We start from the raw sequence: 22748 nt of genomic DNA, 5'->3' as shown, positions 1-22748 counted from the left end.
CAAATCATGCCCCCAGTCTGGGAGCTGGGGAGAGGGCTGTTCACAGGCATCATCCCTGCAGTTGCTCTGGTTTTTCAAGAGTCTTGGTGGTGCCTCTCTACAGGGACTCCCCCCACCCACCCCTGGCCCCTCACAGGTGGGTAGGAAGACTGGGGCTCATCTCATTTGCCAGAAGGCAGCAGCAGCAGCACAGCCGCCAGGGAGAGTAAGGGTTGGGTCAGTGCCTGAAAGGCCTACTAGAAGGCTGTGCTCTTCTCTGGCTCCAAATGCTTTGACAGTAAGGGTGAATGAAGGGTCTGCTCCCTTGCACACAGCCAGGTGCTGCTGGGGCTTGGTAGCTCCTCGCCAGACAGCCTTAACCATGCAGATGAGAGGCTGCCTCCTGCTTCTTCAGCTTGTAGTGCTGCCCAAGAGCAAAGCCATTCTAATGAGGCCAGGCTTTGGAAATAACTCGGCTTTTGCTGTAGCGGTGATGTGCCACTGCTGACTCCCTGTGTTGCCCTGTTCTTCCTGGTGGCACTTAGGTGTAGGGAACGGCCATATCTTGAGTCAGACTATTGGTTCATCTAGCTCAGGATTGTCTGCACTGACTGGCAGCAGCTTTCCAGAGTTCAAAACAGGGCTAGTTCCCAACCCTGCCTGGAAATGCTAGGAACTGAACCTGGGGCCTTCTGCTTGCAGGACATAGGTTATGCCACTAAGCTACAATCCCTCCCCGACATTTCTGCTGGTGCCTGGGACTTGTGGGGGCAGGGGAACTGTTGGTCCCAAAGATTTTTTGTAGGTGGGTGGATTAATTAAATTAATCAACCAACATATTTTAATACCGCCCAAAACACAAGTTCTCTGGGCAGTTTACAAGACAATAAAAACAACCAATAAAAAGATTAACACATTTCAACAATTAAAATTTAAAAAGAACTATTAAAACACAATTAAAATGGGGTTGGTTTCAACCTCTGTCAATGTAACGGGTTGTAGCCACTGATTTCTCACTGACTGCCTGTTATTCTCCCCTCTTTATAGGAGTTATGAGGACATGTTGGCAGATGAATTGGCGAGAGACCAATATTACTTGGCTCCACTGGCCCAGTACGAGAGAGGCAGCATAGCAAGCCTGGACAGCCTGCGGAAAGGAGGCCCTCTCCCGGCCAACTGGCGCCAGCCTGACCTTCCTGAGGTGATAGCCATGCTGGGGTTTCGCCTGGATGCTGTGAAGTCGAATGCTGCCGCTTACCTGCAGCATTTGTGCTACCAGAACGACAAGGTGAAAACAGAAGTGCGCAAGCTGAAGGGCATCCCTGTACTCGTGGGGCTGCTGGACCATCCCAAGAAGGAGGTGCACTATGGAGCCTGTGGGGCCCTCAAGAACATCTCCTTCAGCAGGGACCAGGACAACAAGATCGCCATTAAGAACTGTGATGGCATCCCTGCTCTGGTCCGCCTGCTGCGGAAAGCACGCGATCTGGACCTCACTGAAGTCATTACAGGTAATGGCTGGCCGCTCTCTGTGATGGGTCTTTTCCAGGTGGGAGTGCAAGTGTTGGGGGCACCTCTGATGTGTCCACACTCTGCTAATGTTGTGCTCTCCATTGCAGGGACGCTATGGAATCTGTCCTCCCACGACGCAATAAAGATGGCCATTGTGGACCATGCCTTACATGCCCTCACAGATGAGGTTATTATCCCACGGTCTGGTTGGCAGAAGGAGCCCAGCGAGGATTTGAAACCCCGCCACATAGAGTGGGAGTCGGTGCTCACCAATACCATTGGCTGCCTTAGGTAAGCTGGGGCTGACTTATCACTACGGTTGCCTCCCTGCTTAACTTGGTCCAAGAGCAGCGCAAGGACTGTAGAAGGTTGAGTAGAGAACGGACATTTGCAGGACCTTTTGGTGAAGGGGGGGCCTTTGGGGGTGGCGTTACTAGAAGTGAGATGTGCTACTGAGATGTCTAGACTGGAGGAGAATCAAAGTCTTGTGGTGATGCTGATCCCCTCTTACAGACTGGAGATGAAATGACTGGAGAAAACAAAAGGGCTGTTGAGTTGCTAACTATAGGCTATGGCTGCCCTGTAGCCTGCTTGACTCTTAGATTTGGAAGATAGATGGACTTCAGGGAAAGCTAAAGTGTTTGCCAGCTGCAGACGCCCAGACTTGCTAGGTTTGTGAATGGGACTGACACTGACAATACCCAAATGGAAAGCACGTTACCCAAAGTTTATCATGGCTAGAAAGGCAGTGTGGAGAGTTCTGGCTTAAATCTCAAGGGTTGTCGGGGTGCATATCATGTCCTGGTCAGGGTCTCCTTCTAGTTCTGCCATGGGATCCAGAAGTTAGCACCGGAGACTAGATATCTCCCCTTCTCCCACGTATGCTACATGGATAGAAATGGGAAATCTGGCCCAGAAAAAGGCTGAACTTGCTTTAAAAGTCCATCATTGGCTGGCATCTCCATTCTAACACTTCTCTCCTTTGCAGAAATGTCAGTTCAGAGAGGAGTGAAGCCCGCCGAAAACTGCGGGAATGTGACGGGCTTGTGGATGCTCTTATATACATTGTTCAAGCGGAAATTGGCCAGAAAGATTCAGATAGCAAGGTAAAGAGAGGGTGGAGGAGGCAACACAATTTTCTCTGCAACCCTGCTGGTTGAGAAGCAGCTCATCAGGAGCTCTCTCACACTCAATACAGTTTGTGTTTTCCTAACATAACAGTAGGACCAGCCTGCCTCTTCCTCCGATTACCCTTTTCTGGGCAAAGGAGAGGCCAGCCTGAGATCTGAGGCTTTAAAGAATTTGTAGGAAAGTCTCTGGTCTTCATCTGGTGTCGTTCTGGATGATCTCTTGCTGAGGAGAAGTCTGAGGTTACTTTAGGATCTTTTCTCCGTCCTGTGGCCATATTTGCTGGTGTCAGCAGCAGAGAAGGACTCCTGCCTCCATTCCCTGGCTTTAGGCCTCCCAGGAGCATGTGGCTGGCTACTGCGGAAGACGGAATGCTGAGCTGGGTTGGAACTTCGTTTTGATTGAGTAGGGCTCTTGCACGACGCCTTGTTCACCATAGGTGTGTGCATGCACTCTCTATCTACCCTTTGACAGTAGGTCTTAAGTGCCTGAGAGGCCTTAAGAAGCCTTCACTCCATTTGGGATTGAATAAGTCTGGGAAATCTAACTTGGCATCCCTAGACTCCAGAAATGCAGAGCAGTGGCATGGGAGAGCAAGGGTGAAATAGGGTCTCATCAGGCTACAGCCTCCTTTCCCTTCATGCGTTCTCAGTCAGTCCCATGAGCTACAGCTCCTGGCCACTTTCTTTGACCCAGAAAACATAGTGCGTGCATGCACAATTGTAGCCCCAGCCCTCTTCTCTGAACACAATTTCTAGGGTTCTTGTATGCATCCAAGGGACCTCAGGCTGTCCCTTCGCGCAGCTGTCCCAATACTGTGGTGCTCCGTGGCACAGCTCCCCTTTCTACCTAAGCGGTTATGTTGTGGCTTATGACTGTGGTCTTGATGGGTGGTGGTTGGATGGTAGGCTTGACCCCACTCGCCTACCCGTGCAGTCCTTTCACTGAGTTGCCCAGAAATCTGGCCCAGAAAAAGGCCAGGGCTCCTGCTTTATCTTCCTTCTCATGCTCATCCGCATGAGCCTGTGGGACATGAGTAACTTTCAGATCTAACTCTGTGTCCTCCTCTTCTATCAGCTTGTGGAAAACTGCATCTGCCTCCTGAGGAACTTGTCCTACCAGGTGCATCGTGAGATCCCCCATGCAGATCGCTATCAGGAAGCCCCCCTCAGTACTGCCAACAATGCTGGCCCCCATGCAGCCAGCTGCTTTGGTGCCAAAAAAGGCAAAGGTATGACGCGCTGTTTCCAGGGTTTGTCTGGCTTTGCGGAGGGTCACAGGAGGGAGGAGGAGGAGGAGTTGGTTTAAGAGGTGCTTCTAGGTCATCTTTGGCTGGTTGGGACTAGTTGTTTTTCCATGGAAGCCTTCTGTAGCTGTGGTAACTCTCTGGCTCGCTTGCTTTTTATCTCTCAAGGCCTAAAGTCTTGTGTGGTGGGCTTTTCTGTTTGGTGTGTCAATTAAGGTGATGGATGGGTCTTCGACTAATTTGGGGCCCTTCCCCCCACGTCTCTTTGCTTTCCTTCCAAATGGCCTGTGATCCTGCTGGCATCTCTTCTCTCTTGCCTCCCTCTTCCCTGTCCTTCTCTCCGCCAAAAGACGAGTGGTTCTCAAGAGGTGAGTTGAGCGCTTTTTGGGGGGCACGCATGATTTCCGTGAAACACAGAGCATTGCAAGCATTTTCTAGAGCTTTCCACTGTCCTTGCCACTGTGGCTGAACCCGCCCAGCAGCACAAGCAAAGAAGACGCCTCGTGTGTCTGAGATCCCTTGTCTTGATGTTTAGTCCTTGCTTGGGAGAGGGTCCTGGCTCTCTGCTCTTCAGTCTATACTCTGCTGAGGGAGAGAATTGGAACACAGTAAAGACTAAAAGCCACCTCCCATGCCACACTTTAAAAATAAAACCTAAGATGTGTTTGTGTAAAAAGTATGAATGTGACAAACCTGTTATGGAAATTCATGTACATGCATGTTGGGGAGCTACGAGTGGCTGCAGCTCCCTTTTGAGTGTATTCCCTGGCAAACCCAGGCTTGCCTCTCAGTGTGTGAGATGGTCCTTATTTGTTCACATCATGTAGAGTGGGGTCGTGAGAATTCTGGTAAAGGATTCAGTAGCGCCCTCTCTTTAGCTTTGCCCAACTTGTGCAGGGGGGCTTTTTTCATGACAAAAGGATAGCTTCCAGGAGATGCAGGATTCTTCCTCATTCACTGTTTACTCCTGCCATACTACTTGTTCCTCCAACTGCTTGCTTAGTGCCAACCCAGCCCTTGCAAAAATATTATTTCCTGAGTTTCTGAATATGAATCTAACAGAAGAAACTGCACATTTGAGGAATCCAAACTTGCATTGGGGTTCTTGTGACTGCAGAATCCATCGAATTGAGTTACACAATGTCTGGACGGGGAAGGTGAGGGGATTAGAGTCTGTCTGAAGGTGTGTGTAGCAATAACTGCTTGAGAATGGGAGCCCGCCCCCCACACCCTGCCCCATCTTTACAAGACGCCCGTCTTGTGTTGCTTCACAGTTATGAAAGGCAGGCAGTCAAAAGCTCCTCTGGACTTGGCAATTCAGATTAAGCGGGGAGGGACCATAGTTCATGGCTTGCATGTACAAGGTCTGAAATTCAGACTTGTGTAGCAGTACTAGAAAAGGTTTCTGTTGGGTGTTTGGAAAGCTTTTGCTAGTCATGGCAGGCCGTGCTGGGCTGGATGGATCATTTTGATCTGGCTCAGGATAAGGCAGCTCTCTTGACACCCTCACTGCTGTTGGGTCGCCACAAACATCACCTGTTGGACTGAAACGCTTGCACTCTTGTTCTCCCTTGATTAAGCAGACGAGTCGGTAGCTTTTGGTGGGGAGATTGCAGTTCTCTTGTTGAGTGTAGGCAATATGGAATGCATGTGCCTCTTTATGGAGAAAGTGTGCCCAATGCTGTTCTTCCTCTTTCAAGGTAAAAAACCTACTGAGGATCCTTCTGCTGATATTGTGGACTTCCCCAAAAGATCAACTCCTGCCAAAGGTACTCCTCCCTGCATTAGATCAGTGTCTGTAGGTTGGCTTGTTTGCATGGTAGTCCCACATGTTCAGCTGTAATGGAGGCAAAGGGCGTGAGTCATGCACTGTGCAGACATGTTTTATTGGGGGTTGGGGTGGAGAGACAGACCTTTTGTCAGCTTGGGAAACTATCCCAAGTCTAACAAAGGTGTGGTGTGCCAGGTGTCCTCGGAAGATGGCTAGTCTTGCTCAGTCACCTGACCTAAAGGGTGCTGGGAGCAGTGGTTCAGCGACTAAAGGTCTGCCTTAGCTTTGTGTGTATTGAAAAGATGGGGGAAAGTGGGCAGCACAGTATAAGATACAGAATAAAAGCAGAATGCTTGCCAGGAGTGGTCTGTAACTTGCTAGGTCTGGAAATGGAAAAGTGACTTAGTGTAGTGCCTTGATACGAGATGGCTGTTCAGAGGGGCAGCAGGGCTTCTGCTCTCCCAGGCTAATGTGGACGAAGAGCAGCAAGTGCCTGTGCCGAGGCAAAAAGGATCTTGACCACTTCTCTTAGAGCTCTGCTTGGAAGAGGGCCGAGCAACTTGAAGAAAACGCTTCTAGTATTCCTCTCTTGTGTAAAAGTCCTTCTCTTCTCCAGTACTTGATGTGTAACTGGCGATATTCTTTTGGTAGGTTATGAACTCCTCTTCCAACCAGACATTGTCCGTATATATATCTCACTGTTGAAGGAGAGCAAAACTGTCGCTATTTTGGAGGCCTCCGCAGGAGCCATCCAGAATCTGTGTGCTGGCCGTTGGACGGTGAGTGACCATGTGAGAGAGGCAAGGTCTGCAAATTGGTTCCTGTGTTAACAAAAGGTTGAAATCAAGGTAATGGGCAAAGGAGGAGGGCCTTGGGTACGCCCATGTGATCAGCCCTCCTATCCTGAAGTGTGTTGGACTTGCCTTTAAAAAGATGGCCGTGTTTAAGACTTTCCCTCATGGCTGGGAGAAGTCCAGGGATGCAAACAATTTTTTTTTTTTTAAATGCAGCCATGTGAGCTGTATAAGGTTTCACGGAGCCAGGATGAATGTGTTATCATTTTGTCCTTTGTCAGTACTCCTGCTTTAAAGAAACTGACGGCCAAAGCATGTCTTTCTCTACTGGCAGAACATTTTAAAGGTTTTGAATTGCATTTTTTTAAAAAAAGTACACACTGTTGCCTTGCTCCCAGCAAATGGAAGGAAAGACTGATTGACTCCCTTTTTTAGCCTACTTTCCAGTAGGCTTAGGAGATCACCCGGCATTCCGTATGTGTGTCCATCGTGTGTGTGTTCCCCACGCCAACAACTTTGTAATGCCTGGACCAATATGAACCAAATTTGGGTACAGTTGTAGGGATGGTTTGCGATGTCTTCCACCCCAATTCAAGATGGTAGATGCATGAACATTTGAGGCACAATTGGGCTAACTTGTGAACCGCCTAACCGATTTGAACCAAATTTGCTACAGGTGTAGAGACACAAAGGGATGGCTTAAGGGGTAGTTTGTAATGATGTCATCCACCCTAATTCAAGATGATGGACACTTGAACATTTGAGGTGCAAGTGGGAACAGATTTGGACCAAATCTGATAGTTATAGACACACCTCAAACTATAATTTTTGATGATGTTGTCCACCCCAATTCAAGACGGCAAAATGGGCTAACTTGTGAACTGCCTAACTGATTTGGGCCAAACTTAATCCAGTTGTAGGGATAGTGAAAGGAAAGTAGGTGGATTAGTTCTTACTAGAACAACTTGTTCTTAAATCCTGGCAGTTGCTGCTGGTTGAAGCACGATGAGGAATTTGTGGTAGCAATAGAAAGACTTCAGCTTGTGCACCCTTCTTTCTTACAGAGATTAATATAGTTGAGTACTTATATCCTGCCTTTCTTTCATGGTAGACCTCAAAGTGGTGTTTGTAGGGGGTTACCAGGCAGTTTCCCATTAATGTACTGACCAGTACCTAGTTCAGCATTTGTCTTAGAACATGTGCCAGAGTTGATTCCCCATTTAAAAAAAACCTCCTCATTGCACCTGTTTCCAGATACCCATGCTCCTCCCCCCCCCATCCTCTTTCCCTTTTGATTTTCAAGGCTGCTTGAAAGTTGCTAATTAAAAGAACCTGGAAGAAGCATCTCAGACTTGAGAAGCACCTGTTCCTTGCTCTACAGATCTAGTGGAAAGAAGCTACAAGAGGGGAGGAGGCTGCCTGAAGAAAAAGGGCCAGTCTCTAGAGCGATCAGTTCTGAGTAGTCCAAGGCTTTCCAACCTTGGTAGAACTTCCATCATCCCCAGACCAAGTTTGGGAACACCTGGACTAGGGCACTGAACACGTCGCTCAAGAATAGGGAGGGGATGTGGGGAGAAATTGAGGTTCAAGCACTGATTTTTCTCTTCCTTGCCATTTCCCCTTTGAGAGCAGTCCCAAGGAGATCTGACTTAACGTGGTCAGTGGTCCTAATTTGAAGATGATCGCCATGGAAGAGGTCCTAAATCAACAAGTAGCACTCTCATGGCTGCCAGAACCTTGCCTCCAAGTCCCCATTTTGAAATCTTAACCATCAGAGACTAATAGTCTCGCACTTCTGTGCTTTATCCTATGGTTGATGGGGAATTTCCAGGATGGAACTGTGAAGTCAGCATTGTGGGGCAAAGGCATTTAGCCAGCTTAATGCCTACTTTTAATGTATATTACCGTAGTAATGGCTTGATTGTGGGCTCTGCCTATGGGAATTCACAAGGAGACTGTGCTTGCCCTGTACAAGGGTTGTATAGAACACGCAGGTCAGACTAAATGCCTTCTGTTCTGATAGTATATGCAGAAAGTACTGCTCTGCCTGGGCACCTGCCACACCCCTGCTCCAGCATATTCTGTTCTGATTTCAACCAGAGTGCCTCTCCTGTCTCTTTGCAGTACGGGAGGTGCATCCGCTCTGCATTGCGCCAGGAGAAAGGTCTCTCTGCCATTGCTGACCTTCTGACTCATGAGAACGAGCGTGTGGTGAAAGCTGCATCTGGTGCCTTGCGCAACTTGGCAGTGGATGCCCGCAACAAAGAGCTGATAGGTGAGTGCAGAGCGGAGTAAGAGTTTTATTTTACGCTTCGTATGTGTGTCCTTCTGTCTTAAGTACTGAATGTGGGTAATGTCACTAAAAAGAGAACTGCCCCCAATACGCACCAAAGGTCATTTCTGAAGGATGTTCAGTGTCAGGGAAGGGAGACTCTTACAGAGAGGCAGGCTATTTATGCCCATGCAACCAGAACGTGGTGTACAGACAGTGTGCTGCTGCTTATAAAAGGGGAACATCTTTAACTAAGGATAGTGTAACATGGAGGGGAGAAGCTTATTTAAGTCATTTAAAAGTTATTTAAGGCTATCTAGATTCAGCATCCCCTGATGAAGAGCATCTTAGATGCATGCTGGAATTTGGTACTTAGGGTTTTTGAACTCTTTGTCCCTTTTGACATTGTGGGCTCATGTTCACTTTAAGTTAGGATCAGCCCTTTCCACTCAAGATGTGGGTCATAATATAGACATGGCTTCTTGGGAAAAATTATGGAAAACTGATTTAAAGTTTACTGCATGTTATACTTTAAAAGAAAATTATTATAAGATGATGTATAGGTGGTATCTGACACTGAAAAAATTAGCATTAATGTATAAAAATGTTTCAAACAAATGTTTGAAATGTGGACAATGTGAAGGAACTTTTTTCCATATGTTGTGGTCATGTGGGAAGGCAAAGGCCTTTTGGGATATGATATACAATGAGCTGAAGAAAATCTTTAAAATGACATTTCTTAAGAGGCCAGAATCGTTTCTGCTGGGAATAACTGAAAGAGAGTTCTCTAGAAGAAATTCAACGTTTTTTATGTATGCAACCACGGCGGCCATGATAGTATACAGGTGAAATTCGGAAAATTAGAATATCGTGCAAAAGTCCATTAATTTCAGTAATGCAAATTAAAAGGTGAAACTGATATATGAGACAGACACATTACCTGCAAAGCGAGATAAGTCAAGCCTTAATTTGTTATAATTGTGATGATCATGGCGTACAGCTCATGAAAACCCCAAATCCACAATCCCAGAAAATTAGAATATTACATGGAACCAAGAAGACAAGGATTGTAGAATAGAACAATATCGGACCTCTGAAAAAGTATAAGCATGCATATGTATTCAGTACCTGGTTTGGGCCCCTTTTGCAGCAATTACTGCCTCAGTGCGGCGTGGCATGGATGCTATCAGCCTGTGGCACTGCTGAGGTGTTATGGAAGACCAGGATGCTTCATTAGCGGCCTTCAGTAGGGATGTGCACGGACCGGTTTGGAGGCCACTCTAAAGGCCTCCAGACCGGTCCGGACATGGGTGGTTTTGGTTTGGGTGGGGGGTTCTAAAGGAGTACGGGGTGGGTGGGTGGGTGTTACTCATCCCCTCAAGAATGGCGCCGTATTTTATAGAGTAAGCGGGTGACATACCTCCCTGCCGCCCGCTTCATTCCCCCTCCTCTTGGCGCGGCTGCAGTCAGTCATTGCAAATAATCTTCCTCCTCCGTTTTGAACACGCAATCGGGCGGCAGGGTATCACCCAGTCCCTGCCGCCCGGCTCTTCAATTCTCCCGGCTCGGCTGGCGGCCGCCCCCCACAGCCCGAAGACCCCTGCCGCCCCTTCCCTTCCCATACTCAATGGTTCGGCAGGAGAACTCCCCTGCTGACCCGTCCCCTTCGCCCGCTGAGCTGCAAATGGCTTCCTAGAAGCCATTTGCAGCTCAGCGGGCGAAGCGAGCGGACGGCAGGGAGTTCTCCTGCCACCCGCTCTCCACTCTCCGCTCTAAAGTTCAAACCTTTTTGGTAGGGTTTGAAATACAATAATAACAGCAGGTTGGGTTGGGTAAAATCGAGTAGCATTGTGGAGTATATATGTTTTGAATTATTATAGCAATGGTTTATATGTATAGTTATTGTGAACTGCGCAGATAGGCAAGCGGGAAGTCAGTATTCACTTATGTATAGAAATTAGATAAATGAATGCAATTTGAATGTAAAAGCTATTGTAAAATCCAATAAAATTTAAAATGCAAAAAGAAAAAAAAGATCAGCCCTTTCCAGTCATTGCTGGGAAGCACTAATTCTGGCTTTTTGGGCAGGATACAAATGCTTGAAATGAGCAGAAATTCAGGTTCTGGGAATTGACTCCGTGCATTGTGGCCAGCTCCCTTCCGCAGAGTGCCGTTGCCTGCAGCCTTTGAACAGTTGTCAAAAGGCAGTCCATCGTGGGCCACAGCACTCTAGTAGAGGCTGCGAGTTACCAAGTTTGTGAAGGGTGGGTGCCAGGACTGGCTTGGTGATGAATGCCTCCGATTGATTGCCTTTTCTATATAAGCTTTGGCTGGCAGTGCTCTCGGAGACAGGTCAATGAAGAGCTTTGAGGAGTTTCCTGATCCTGTGAACACACTGCTCTGTATTATATGCAGCCCTCCTTTTAACCTGTTTGAAAGAGTCTCAGAGACAATTAGAGCCAAAGCTGGGGGTGGGGCAGGATGTTGAGCAAGGTGGAGACTTCTGTGCAAGGAATGTCACGCTTCTGTCTTCCACCCACTTATGTTCATGATGTTCCTTTCCCCCTAACTGCAACTTTGATCTCCTCCCACCCTTAGGTAAACATGCCATCCCTAGCTTAGTGAAGAATCTGCCAGGTGGACAGCAGACACAAGCCAAGAACCTCCCTGAAGATACTGTGGTCTCCGTGCTGAATACCATAAACGAGGTCATCATGGACAACTTGGAAGCGGCAAAGAAACTGCGGGAGACGCAAGGCATTGAGAAACTAGTGCTCATCAACAAATCTGGGTGAGTGCAGGCCTGGACCACGGCAGGTAGAAGACTCTCTTGGGGACAAGGCTTGTGGGCTCTGCCACTGATACTCTGGTATGCCTTGTTCTTACCTTCTAGGAACCGTTCAGAGAGAGAAGTCAGAGCAGCTGCTCTTGTACTTCAGACAATCTGGGGGTATAAAGAGCTGCGGAAGCCACTGGAGAAAGAAGGGTGGAAGAAGTCTGACTTCCAGGTATTGAGGGTGGGGAAAGCAACTCTTAGTAGTTCTGCACCATGAAGAGTCATAAAGAGAGTCACTGCCTTGGAATGTGCCCTCTTGTCTCGTTTCTATGAACCAGCAGTTATTCCTATGCCTTCTGTCGTCTTCTTTTCCCACCCCTCCCTGGAGCACCCCATTCAAAAGTCATAGCTGCTTGAGTGAGCAGTCAGTGGGTTCTGTAAATCCTAACTAGTTCAGATCACTGAGCTGCACTGTACTTGCTAGTTGGAAATCGTATTGGGAAATACCTTGCAGTGAGCAATTGTATGGGAACCGGGGCGTTGCTCAATTTGTATGAAGCCAGTGCTTTCGTATACTTGGGGGTTAGACTGGAAATGGTGATCCTGTGCAATAGGGTTATCAGAGCTGAACTTTCATTGTGTGCTCCATTATATGAAACCATATAAGAGAACTTGCACAGCTTGGAATAGAGGGGAAAACAGCCCTTTAAAACTGAATCCGATCAGTCCAAAGAGTTGAGTTGTGAACTCCCATTTAGATATCCCTTCAAAAAAGCATTGGCCTTGCCACCCTGCTCTTAAGATGAGTTGTACACCTCTGTAGGGAGGAAATGCTCAATGACTCCTTCATGGGAACAGAGGGTCATGTTGCTCCTGTTATTTCACTGAGCCTTGCCCTGGGAATGGCCAACAGCAGACTCGACCAAAGGACAACACTTGTGGATTCAGGCCTATGGTCGAAGATCTGACTTGCACAATCATAGCTACACACCTCATCTGTGGAGGCTTGTTGCTGTAGTCCTGCTCTCCTAGGGTATGTGGGGGGCATGGTGCTTCTAAGACCTCCAGGTACTAGATGGCAGCACATGCTTTAATGTGCCGAGGAATGAGATAGAAAATGAAGATGACAAGCTCAGTGACAACATAAATACACTTGGCAATTCTTTTTCCAGGTGCATCTGAATAACAGCTCTAAAAGCCAGGGTGGTAACTCCTTTGATGACAGCACCTTGCCCCTCATTGATAAGAACCAAAAAGCAGGTAAGTACCAGGTTGGTGGTCGTCTGCACTAGAAATCCCAGGCTCTCTGCCAGAAAAGAGCCCTGGTCCGTGTGCTCCTTGGGGCAACCCTCTGTTAGCGGAGAGGTCCCAAGTAGCATATGAATGGGGCTAGTCTCCTTCCAGCCAAAGAGTAAGTGGTCTGCAAAGAGGGCTAAATTATACACATGCATGCTTTTACCTAACTCAGAGCAGGGACGTACATCCCAAACCTGGGTCCCCAGATGGTTTTTGGACTACAACTCTCATCCCGACCCACAGTGACCAAAGGCCCAACATTTGGCGAACCCAAAGTTGGGAACCTCTGTCCTAACTGTGTATACACAGAATGATGTGAAATGGCACAGTCCAAGTCAAAGAGTGTACAGTACTGTGGTGAGGGGTGTGATTGGATATTGAAGTAAACCGGGCTCTGGGATGGGCATGGTCTTTTGCTAGAGGCCACTGCATTATCACTTTCTACGCTAATGTTCAGAAGCTACACCCCCTACTCTCAGAATATCTAAGCAGTATATGCATATGTACCTTTTTTTCCCCTTGCAAAACTGTAGTTGGCATGCTTTTTATTCTGAGTAGGTTTCAATTTTAGTAAAATTTGGAATCATTTCTGCAGCATAGTAATGAGGCAAGTACACAGCTGTTGAGCACTAAGGGTGTGGAGTCGGAACTTGACTAGAAACCCTGAATGAAGGGCTTGATCCTTCAGATGTTTTGTATGTGATGAATTGAACGCACTCCCGCAAGCATTGGGACCAGAAGCTTCAGAAGAACTTGAGGTGCAGTGGTGTGTGGAATTGCAGCACTGCAGAATTCAGGCAGGGGATAACATTGTTGATTGCACACAGCTGGGACATGAAAAGAGAGATGCTGTGCATAGAAAACTTGGCATGTCCGGCAGTAGGATAGGCTAGGATTCTCCCTTACAGTCTGATTTTTTTTAATGTGCTGGGAGTCTGGTTCATCTGTGGTAGGGAGGGCACGTGTACACCGATACTTGGAATACTCAAATGCTTCCTTATACTGCTTAGAAATCTTACAAAAACCTTTGAGGGGAGTTGATCTCAGCTTTCTGTCTTGCTGAGTTATAAATTCTGAGGCATCCTTTTTTTTGATGAACTTTGCAATAACAGACCCATCAGTCAGAGGGCAAGGTATACATTTAATGCATTTATTTTGAAGAAAAACAATCACCCAGCAACTTGATGTTTTAAAATAGCCATCATTTTAAAAGCACAAATTTGCAATCATAAAGAACCGTGTTTTGGAATAAGAATTCACTTCCAACATAGTGAAAAGGCAATTTGCAAAATTTATCTGTGGTCTTTCTGCTCACAAGACACTTCTGTTGGGGCTCTCATAGGTGTAGTATCTATATATCACTTTATTGAAACTGAGAGCAATGTTTCTGTATTTAATGGTTATGTGTTTGATTTTCTGTCTAGACAAGAAATCTTCTCGAGAGGAGATCCAGATGAGCAACATGGGACCAGGTATGGAAGCTTCAGGATCAGTTTAGGCAAGCAGTTGCTCATGTGTGCTCATGTGTGCCCTATAGCTAGACAGATGCAGTGCTTGGCTCTTGGCCAACACTGTCCATCACCCATGTAAGTGATCCTCCCACCAGCAGGGCCCCACCACGTCTGGCTTTGACTAAGTATATAGCACTCATTGACAGAGTGCGGGGAAAGATGTTGAGTGCAGCTGCTGGAGTTGTGGAATTCTCTGGCTTCAGTATGCCCACATCTATATAATAGCAAACCCCCTCTCCGTCCACCCGCACTATAGAGGCGATAGTAGAGATTTGCTAACATGAGGGCAGGCCTGAAACTCTTCTGTTCCTCACCCATGCTTGCAAGTTGGCCCTTCTAGCAGCTAAGACCAATGTACACCCCTTAAGATAAACATAAGAGCAGCCCTACTGAATCAGCCCAAGGACTAGATAGTCCAGCATCTTGTCTCGCATAGTGGCCAGTCAAAAAGCTGAAACGAGGGAGGGAGCTGGAAGGAGAAGATCATGCTTGTTCCTTGGTGAGACACAAGGTGACAGTGTAGCAAAGGAATGGAAACTGATGTGTCCAACCCATCTGGGGCCCATATGAAATCTTCCCCTATCAAACGTCTCCCTTATTTCAGATAACTACTCTACACTGAATGAGCGAGACCATAATAGGACTTTGGACCGATCAGCAGAAGAAATGGAGTCGATGAAGGGTGCACCACTGATGGTAAGGGCCTGGGATGTCCAGTGGCCGAGGCCTCTGGGGGGTGTTCCCGTGCACATGGAGGGAGGTGGCTTTGGGAGCTAAGGTAAGGGTGGGGGTAATGGCAGGGGAAAGTAGGTGGCAGGAACCAGCGAAGGGGATGCTTCTGGGATGACTGCTGTCCAGGCTTGAAAGGACAGGGAATTCTAGAACTTCTATAAAACAGAACAAGAGAATCTGCCTCAGATTCTTCTTTTGTGTTCTGGTGTGATGCTACAGTCTTAGCCAAGTAACTAACCCTACCCAGGAACTAACACCACTTGTGTCAGCTTTTCTTCCTGCCACTGTGTCTGTTGCAGGGGTTCCCAACCTTGGGACTCCAGATGTTGCTGGACTATAACTCCCATCATTCCCAGCCAGAATGGTGGAAGTCTAACATCATCTGGGGACCCAAGGGTAGGAACCACTGGTCTGGTGACACTTCAGCTCTTGTCCCTCTTTTATTCCCTTTAACATAAAACAACCCTACTAACAATACATCTGTTCACAGCAGGAGGAAGGGCAGGAATCCCTTGAGGAGAGTGACCAGTTTCTTTACCCCCCTGTGGTATGTTCTTGCTTGCTGATGGGCTCTTCTGCTTTTAAAGTGGAAAAATAAATTGCTGGAGGAAGTAACCAATCAAACTTTCCTAGTGTCAATTTGGGGTTTTTTAAAATTAACCAATCTGCTTCCAGAGACTTTCTGTATTTGACTACATGGTGTGTTGGCTGCTTGATTATTCAACATCTGATCTGCTTGCAGTGTGTAAAGCTGTTGTGGACTGTGGCTAAAATTAACCTAGTTCTTCTCTTCCCCCCTCCACAGCAAAAGATCTAGAACTGCCACCAGTCTGCCTTCTCAGTTTTGGGTTTATAACATGTGTATAACTCTTCGTGGTGAAATGGACTGATTTTTTTTTTAATCGCTTGGCACACAAGTCCAGCCACCTGGCCAAATGACTGGTCCCTTGAACCTACAGGGCCTCAACCTCCCTGTAGAGGGTTGCGCATCCAATCCTCTGGACATTTTTTTTTGTCTCTCTCTTCTCAAAAGTGCAGCAATTCCTGAAGACCAAATACTCTTGATGGATTTCACTAGAGCAACTAAGGCAGACATTTAAAAATAGAAGCTGCTGCTGCTGCATCTACAGCAGAAGATAGAAGCCACTGATGCAGACAGATCTCCACTCTGAACTCTGCCATACTGGAACTAGTTTTTCTTGAGGAGTCGGCTCTCTGAGTGCATGGAGACTGTCTTCTCCTTCGCTTAGCCTATAGAATATATTTTTGTGTGTGATCATCTTTTTTTCAACAAAGGATGCTGGGAATACTGGAACATTCCTGGTGGTGGTGGTGAGGGAGGGTGGGGGTTGACAAAGGAGGGAACAGCTTGTGAGTGGCTGCCTCTGGGCCATCTGGAGGCAAGATGGCCATAAAGCGTGTGCCTCTTGGAGGTGACAGCCCTCTGTATCCTCATAGGCTGAGGAAGAATGTTGTGGGTTTGTCTTTGTTTTCTCCTGTTTCCGAGTGGCTTCTGGGTGGCTTGATCTGAGACGGACGAAGGCAGGAGTTTAGGAAGCTATTTATTTATGGGAGGAGAGCAGCTTGGGGTGCAAGGAATTTGAGTGGTGGGAAGAGGGTGCCAAGTACGTTAAGTGAAAGTTGGTGGAAGGGACGGAAGTCTTCATACCTAGAAGCAGCAACCTTCGCTCTCTGGTGGTGGCGGGCAGAAAACATGAGGCATCTAGTTGTGGGAGATTAAACTTCCAGGTGATTGGTGCCTGGGCTGGGTTGTGAAGGCTGAGGAGGAGGAAGTTAGGTGATGGGGGTAAAGTGCGAAGGAGTGGAAGCCACTTGTAAATATTTGCCTATATCCTCCCATGCAGGCAGGGGAATGCAACGGTTATCTGTCACTATTTACACGTGCCTTTCTTTGCCACTGTGAAATAACGTGGTGCTTTTGCCCATTTGGAGTGAGAGAGGAAGAGTGCCTGGACTGGAAGGATGGATTTTTGGCCCAGGGTTGTGCTTGGGCTCTCTTCCTACTCGCTGCATTGGAACTAGAATCTTGATATCGCCTTGTAAAATAGCTGTACTTGCAAGGTTCATGTTGAGGTGGGGAGACCAGGAACTAGTTTTCACTACTAAAGGTTCGCGGGCTAGGGAGGGAGAGATGAAAGTGTTGTTTGGCGAGGATCATCATGCACCTTAATGGCTTGCCTCTTCAGGGAATAGGAGGAGTTTAGGGTCTGCTCTGTAGATCTTGGTCCTACTGATCTGCCAAGGAGACAATATTGACTAGCTCTAGGCACCATATTGGTGATGCCACCTTTTTCTACTGAAGAGGATGGCAGCCTTTTCCCTTCTCCCCCTTTTCCCACTTCCAAGCTCTGCCTAAGCCCAGTAACAGGAAGGAATTCTGTTGCCTCCTGGGATTCTTTCCACAACAACAGTCCATGCTGCACAAAAAGGCAGGCCTAAAACAGAAGATTCTCGGTGCCTCTTGTTTGCTCTAATCCTACTTTTTTTTGTTACTTAGGGAGGGATTATACATGCAAATCAGCCTTTTGAGGGAATAGTCACTCAACTTTTTTAAAATGTAAAACACTATTTCCTTTCTTAATTCCAGATGAACCAAAAATACCCTTCCCTGCTGACCAATTCAATGCTATAAGGGGAACTAACTCACTGACTTCTTTTTTTGCTTTTTCTTTGCACCCAGGGGAGGGGAACATCCTGCTGTTCTTTGAATCCTGCGCTCGCTCTGTAATGCTTTTAAAATGAAATGATTTTTATATAAATAAAGTTTTAAAGTGTGTATTTGTTAAAATGGAATTGCCTTTTCCAAATCTTGTTGAGTCTGTCTCTTGCTGTCTTCCATGGAATTCCTTTTGTCTAAATACAAGCTTCATTTGATTCAAGCTAATATCCCTGAATATTTCCCCCATATTGTATTGGATCCATTTGGGGAAAGCCATGAATTATAGCTATAAAACATATGCCCTGAGCAGTCTACTAGTGAAGCTTCTCCAAAGCTCATAATGACCATCCTTTTAGTTCACTCGTTTCTTTTTAGTGTCTGAATATATTTAGTCTTGACTTGCCCCTTCTAACGCCAACTAGGGTGTTGCAATGTTTGCAGTAGAAATTTCATGCCAGTAAATGACTTCCCTTTGAGAGTGTATCTCTTAGCCAAGTACAAAATGGAATATTGAGTTGCGGCCAAAATGAAACTTGGTTCCTTAATGGCATGGAAGGCAATCTTAGGATCATAAACACATACTTGATGGTAGCAGAGAACAGGACCATATTGGCACACATCCCTCTGCTTTCACTTCTACATTGCTCCATGGCACTTGATCATTGTGGCTGGGCATGATGAGAGTGGTAGTCCAGCATCATCTGGGGAACCATGATTGGGAACCCCTGGGCAGCCTAGTAGTAAGTAAAGTGTAGCCGTAAAGTCGATTTCGACTCCTGGCGCCCACAGAGCCCTGTTGTTTTCTTTGGTAGAATACAGGAGGGGTTTACCATTGCCTCCTCCCATGCAGTATGAGATAATGCCTTTCAGCATCTTCCCATATTGCTGCTGCCCGATATAGTACCAGCAGGTATTCGAACCGGCAACCTTCTGCATGTTAGTCAAGCATTTCCCCACTGCACCACCTAAGGTGTATCTTCTCTGAATAGCTTGAGAGTTGCCGCTTCTCCTGGCCCTGCTATGCGAGAGATTTAATGAATGCTAGGAATTAAGCTTGGTCCTGTTTTTATGTACATGCAGCTCCTGTGTGCCATAATGGAATTTTTTTGGTCAGTGACTGTAAATAAAGATTGACTTGCCTTGCCATAAAGTTACAATTTCCTTAAGGCCTTTCTATAGGGAAAAACTACTAGGAAGTAAAAACAAATGATTGTATGTTGCTGATAAGCTAAACTACTTCAACCTGAATGAAGTGCTACTGTGCCCACCTTGCCCTGCCCTACGTTCCTGTGACTAGCTAAAGCGATCCTATCACTCGCAGTCATCCTGAGGCTTCTCCAGTGACAGGTTACAGAGCCCCAGTTCTCAAATCATCAGTTTACTCATTGTTTGTCATTTCAAAGGCTTTATGACTGGAAGTAGCCTAGATACAAGGGAGGGTGCTGTACTGGCTCAATAGTATTACTACAGACTCAGCTAGAGCAATTCCAAAGCGCAGCAAGGATCAGACAACCAAAACAATTATTCATGCCAGTGGGAAGCAGAAGCTCCTCTACAATGAGCTAAGCAGTGTTGTTCCAACTAGCTTTTGAGGCGCTTAAGTTGCTCAGCTGCTGTGTTTAGTAACTTAACTAGTTACTAAAGGTGTGAATTGCTCCATCAGTGCTAACTCTGGGGTGACCATCGGGGAAAGGAGGAATTGTATGCATGTTGTCCCAGAATCACTTGGCAGTACATATGAGCAAAATATTACCCTAGGAATAACTTGGTTGGTAAACTAAACTCTAATCAGTTATGGGCTGCTGGTAACATCTGCAAATTATATGGATGAGCCAGAGTCTTTGAAAGCTTTACACTTTTCTTGTATGACCAGGTACACTGAAGTACTACCTTGAGGTAATACAAAAGGATGTTCTGCTTTCCGTGTCCCCAAAGAAGAGGATCTGTTAGAAATGCATTAATGATCTAAACAAAACACCCTTTTGAATATTCTCTCTGTTTCTGCTCTGGGGTCTTCCCTTCCCTTTCTTAGACCAGGTCGCAAGCCAGAAAGCCACTTCGGATTTCCTTAAAGCCTTCTATGCCCACCACCTAGCTCCTGAAATATGGCGTATGGATTTGCTGCACAGAAAAGGAAGTGGGGAAGTGTTTGCTATGTTAGAAAATTTCCGTTAAAAGACCAAATAGAGTTGAAGCATTTGTCGCACTTTGGTCCTTGGTACAACCAGTGCAGAGTGTGTGGGCCTCGCTTCCAATACATTAGTTCCTCCTCCTGTTCACTTGTGGAATTGCAGCTCTGCAGCCATACAGTTTAGGTTGTGGTGGGAATTCTCAGATGGAATGTCTCCTAGACACATGATCCATGATGGAATAATGATGTGGAAGAAAAGGTGGGAGGCAAATATGGTGTGTGTGAGCATGTATGTATGTGTGTGTGTGTGTGTGTGTGTGTGTGTGTGTGTGTGTGTGTGTGTGCCACATATACATTTTCTCATATTGTTTCAGAGTACTTGGATTCTTGAGTAGGCCACTGTCAGGTGCTAGTAACACAATTTCAGCATCAAGTACTAGTTTGAAACATACCCTCCTTTGGGGAAGAAGCTGGAGGCCCTGCATCCCAGGTGCAGCTTTCTCTAAAAGTCACCTTTAGCAAATCTCGCTTGGCTTCCCAGGAGATCCTATTTTTATCTCTTTAAAGAATGTAATTTGACTCTGGGGAAACACAGTGAGATTGTTTGTGCCCTGTAGCTATGTTGCAGGAGGTGGGTTCTGACAAACCCATAAGCAGGTGCTGGACCAGGTCTAGAATGTTTCTTTGAGCGGCAGTCATGCATGGTGTCCTTTGTCAGTACCTTGAAAAACAGGATGTTTTTTGATCCTGAAAAGGCAATTAAGGATAGGATGGTCCTGAATTGTTCTGACAAAACTGGGACAAGGGGCATGCCAAAATCTTTTGAGGACATGCAAAAATGTCTAAGTTATTACAAGCAAAGCCAGTTGTGACAGAGAAGACGACTGAATGTCTGAACCTCTGCCTCCCTTCTACAGAAAGGAATTTCTCTCCATATCAGTACATGTTAGGAAGCATAGTGAAACTGAACTTAAGCAGGGGAAACTAAAGATGGGTCTGCTTGAACTGCTTTTTTGGGGAACATGGGAGAGGATGGAATGCACTGATCCCTTCCATGCTCTGCAGCCCACAAGTGCTTTTGGGGGGGGCGGGGGGGGTAGAGCTGCTTGTTTTTTTTAACTGTGGTGCCCAGGTATGAGTGAAGGTGAACTCTGGGAAGAGCAGACTGAACTCTGGGAAGAGCAGACACAGCTGAGAAGCTGAGCAAGCCCTTCTAAACATCTAGCCTTTTCCACTTCAAACAAACCAAGAGGGGAGTTTTGCAGGGGCTGTTTCTCTCTAAGGGGTAGGTCTTAGTCTCTCTATCTCTCTGTGTGTTACTTGTTAGGGTTACTGGTTAGGGTTAACATATAACAGGGCTAGGAGTTCTTAGGGTTACCTAAAGGCAGGGTTACTTAGTAGTGGGGGTGGAGTCAGCTAGGGCTGGGAGGGGCCCCACATTCCTTCCTTTGACTCACATCCTGTGTGACAGTTGGAAGCCTACTCTACATATGAGGTGTAGGCCCGAGAGCATAGCGAACAAGGATAGCAAACAGGACATAGGAGTTTAGCAGGAGTTTAGCGGGGGAGCCTGGAACAAGTCCCCGCGATCACAAGGAACACAAGGAGCCTGGTGGAGAAGAGAACGTAAGTACATATCCCTCCCTCGTATCCCTCATATTCTTGGAAAGGCTGTTTGGACAGTTAAATAGCTGACCATTACAGCAGAGATCTATCCTAATAAACTATCTAATAAATGGACAATAAGCTCCCTAAATACTGTAAAGAGCCAACTAAAACAGTATGAAGATAGAAGGTCAGCAGGGGAAGGGGCACTTCCCAGTGTATTGCACAGAGTGCCACATGTATGACTATTTGCCCCATGGGCAGAAGTCATGGGTGTGTGCTCGGTGCAAGGAGCTCCTGGCTCTCAGGGAACAAATCTGTTCCCTTGAGACCAAGGTGGCGGATCTGGAGAAGCTCAGGGAGACAGAGAGGCATGTGGATGAGACCTTCAGGGATGTGATAGAGGCATCCCACTCCAGGGCTGGTAGCTCCTCTGCTGTCAGGGAGAATGAAGGTCTTGGGTGAGGATGACATTGGTCTGAGGAAGAGGGAAATGCTCCTTTAGAAGGGACCCCTTCCATGGATGATGAGCCCATAGCCTCTCGCACAGGGGATACTCCTCTGGGGGGTGGGGGCCTCCTTGTAGTTGGTGATTCGATCATTAGGGGGGTTGAGAGATGGATTTGTGACCCGCGTGTTGACCGCATGGTGACTTGCCTGCCTGGTGCGAAGGTTGCGGACATTACGCAGCGTCTAGACAGGCTCCTAGGCAGTGCTGGGGAGAAGACAGCTGTCGTGGTGCATGTCGGCACCAACAATGTGGGGAAATGCAGTCGGGAGGTCCTGGAAGCCAAATTTAGGCTGATAGGTAGCATTTTGAAATCCAGGACCCCCAAGGTAGCATTCTCAGAAATGCTACCTGTTCCACATGCAAGTACAGTGAGACAGGCAGAGCTGAGGGGTTTCAATGCGTGGATGAGGCGTTGGTGCCGGGAGGAGGGGTTTAGATTTGTTAGGCTCTGGGACACATTTTGGGGCAAGCAAGGCCTGTACAAAAGGGATGGGCTGCACTTGAACCAAGATGGAACCAGACTGCTGGCGCTTAAAATCAAAAAGGTTGCAGAGCAGCTTTTAAAATGACACCTGGGGAACAGCCGATGGGAGCTGGGCAGTATCCCGTTTGGCAAAAGCCATCCTTTAAAGTGTGAGGCTGCAAAGAATTCAAATAAAACAGATGGGGACGGAGCAGAACTGCATAAAGAGCAGACGGGAGGCTGTGCCAGCAGGTCAAAGAGTCAAAGGAATAGCATACATCAGGGGAAAGATTCAGTGTATAGGTGCTTGTATGCCAATGCCAGAAGCCTCCGAGCCAAGA

The 22748-nt window shown here is 47.0% G+C and overlaps 1 protein-coding gene across 11 annotated transcripts in view; it reads left to right on the top strand.

The window, feature by feature from the left end:
- CTNND1 (catenin delta 1) overlaps positions 1 to 17814 on the top strand; it is a 66763-nt gene extending 48949 nt beyond the window's left edge. For 10 of the 11 annotated variants that reach the window (XM_053277936.1, XM_053277890.1, XM_053277907.1 and 7 more), the window contains 14 exons: positions 1027 to 1490; positions 1599 to 1782; positions 2480 to 2597; positions 3697 to 3850; positions 4216 to 4233; positions 5566 to 5634; positions 6288 to 6415; positions 8555 to 8705; positions 11301 to 11493; positions 11596 to 11710; positions 12651 to 12738; positions 14199 to 14246; positions 14890 to 14981; positions 15823 to 17814. In XM_053277936.1, coding sequence (XP_053133911.1) covers positions 1027 to 1490; positions 1599 to 1782; positions 2480 to 2597; positions 3697 to 3850; positions 4216 to 4233; positions 5566 to 5634; positions 6288 to 6415; positions 8555 to 8705; positions 11301 to 11493; positions 11596 to 11710; positions 12651 to 12738; positions 14199 to 14246; positions 14890 to 14981; positions 15823 to 15834 — 1834 coding nt within the window. In that variant the 3' untranslated portion in view covers positions 15835 to 17814. The remainder of the gene's footprint in view (positions 1 to 1026; positions 1491 to 1598; positions 1783 to 2479; positions 2598 to 3696; positions 3851 to 4215; positions 4234 to 5565; positions 5635 to 6287; positions 6416 to 8554; positions 8706 to 11300; positions 11494 to 11595; positions 11711 to 12650; positions 12739 to 14198; positions 14247 to 14889; positions 14982 to 15822) is intronic. The other variant, XM_053277899.1, reaches the window with a different exon arrangement.
- Positions 17815 to 22748: the final 4934 nt, after the last annotated feature.

The sequence above is a fragment of the Hemicordylus capensis genome, chromosome 1, assembly GCF_027244095.1.
Source record: "Hemicordylus capensis ecotype Gifberg chromosome 1, rHemCap1.1.pri, whole genome shotgun sequence".
Classification (NCBI taxonomy): Eukaryota; Metazoa; Chordata; class Lepidosauria; order Squamata; family Cordylidae; genus Hemicordylus; species Hemicordylus capensis.
The sequence above is the reverse complement of the archived record's forward strand: the minus strand, read 5'-3'. Positions and strand labels throughout refer to the sequence as shown.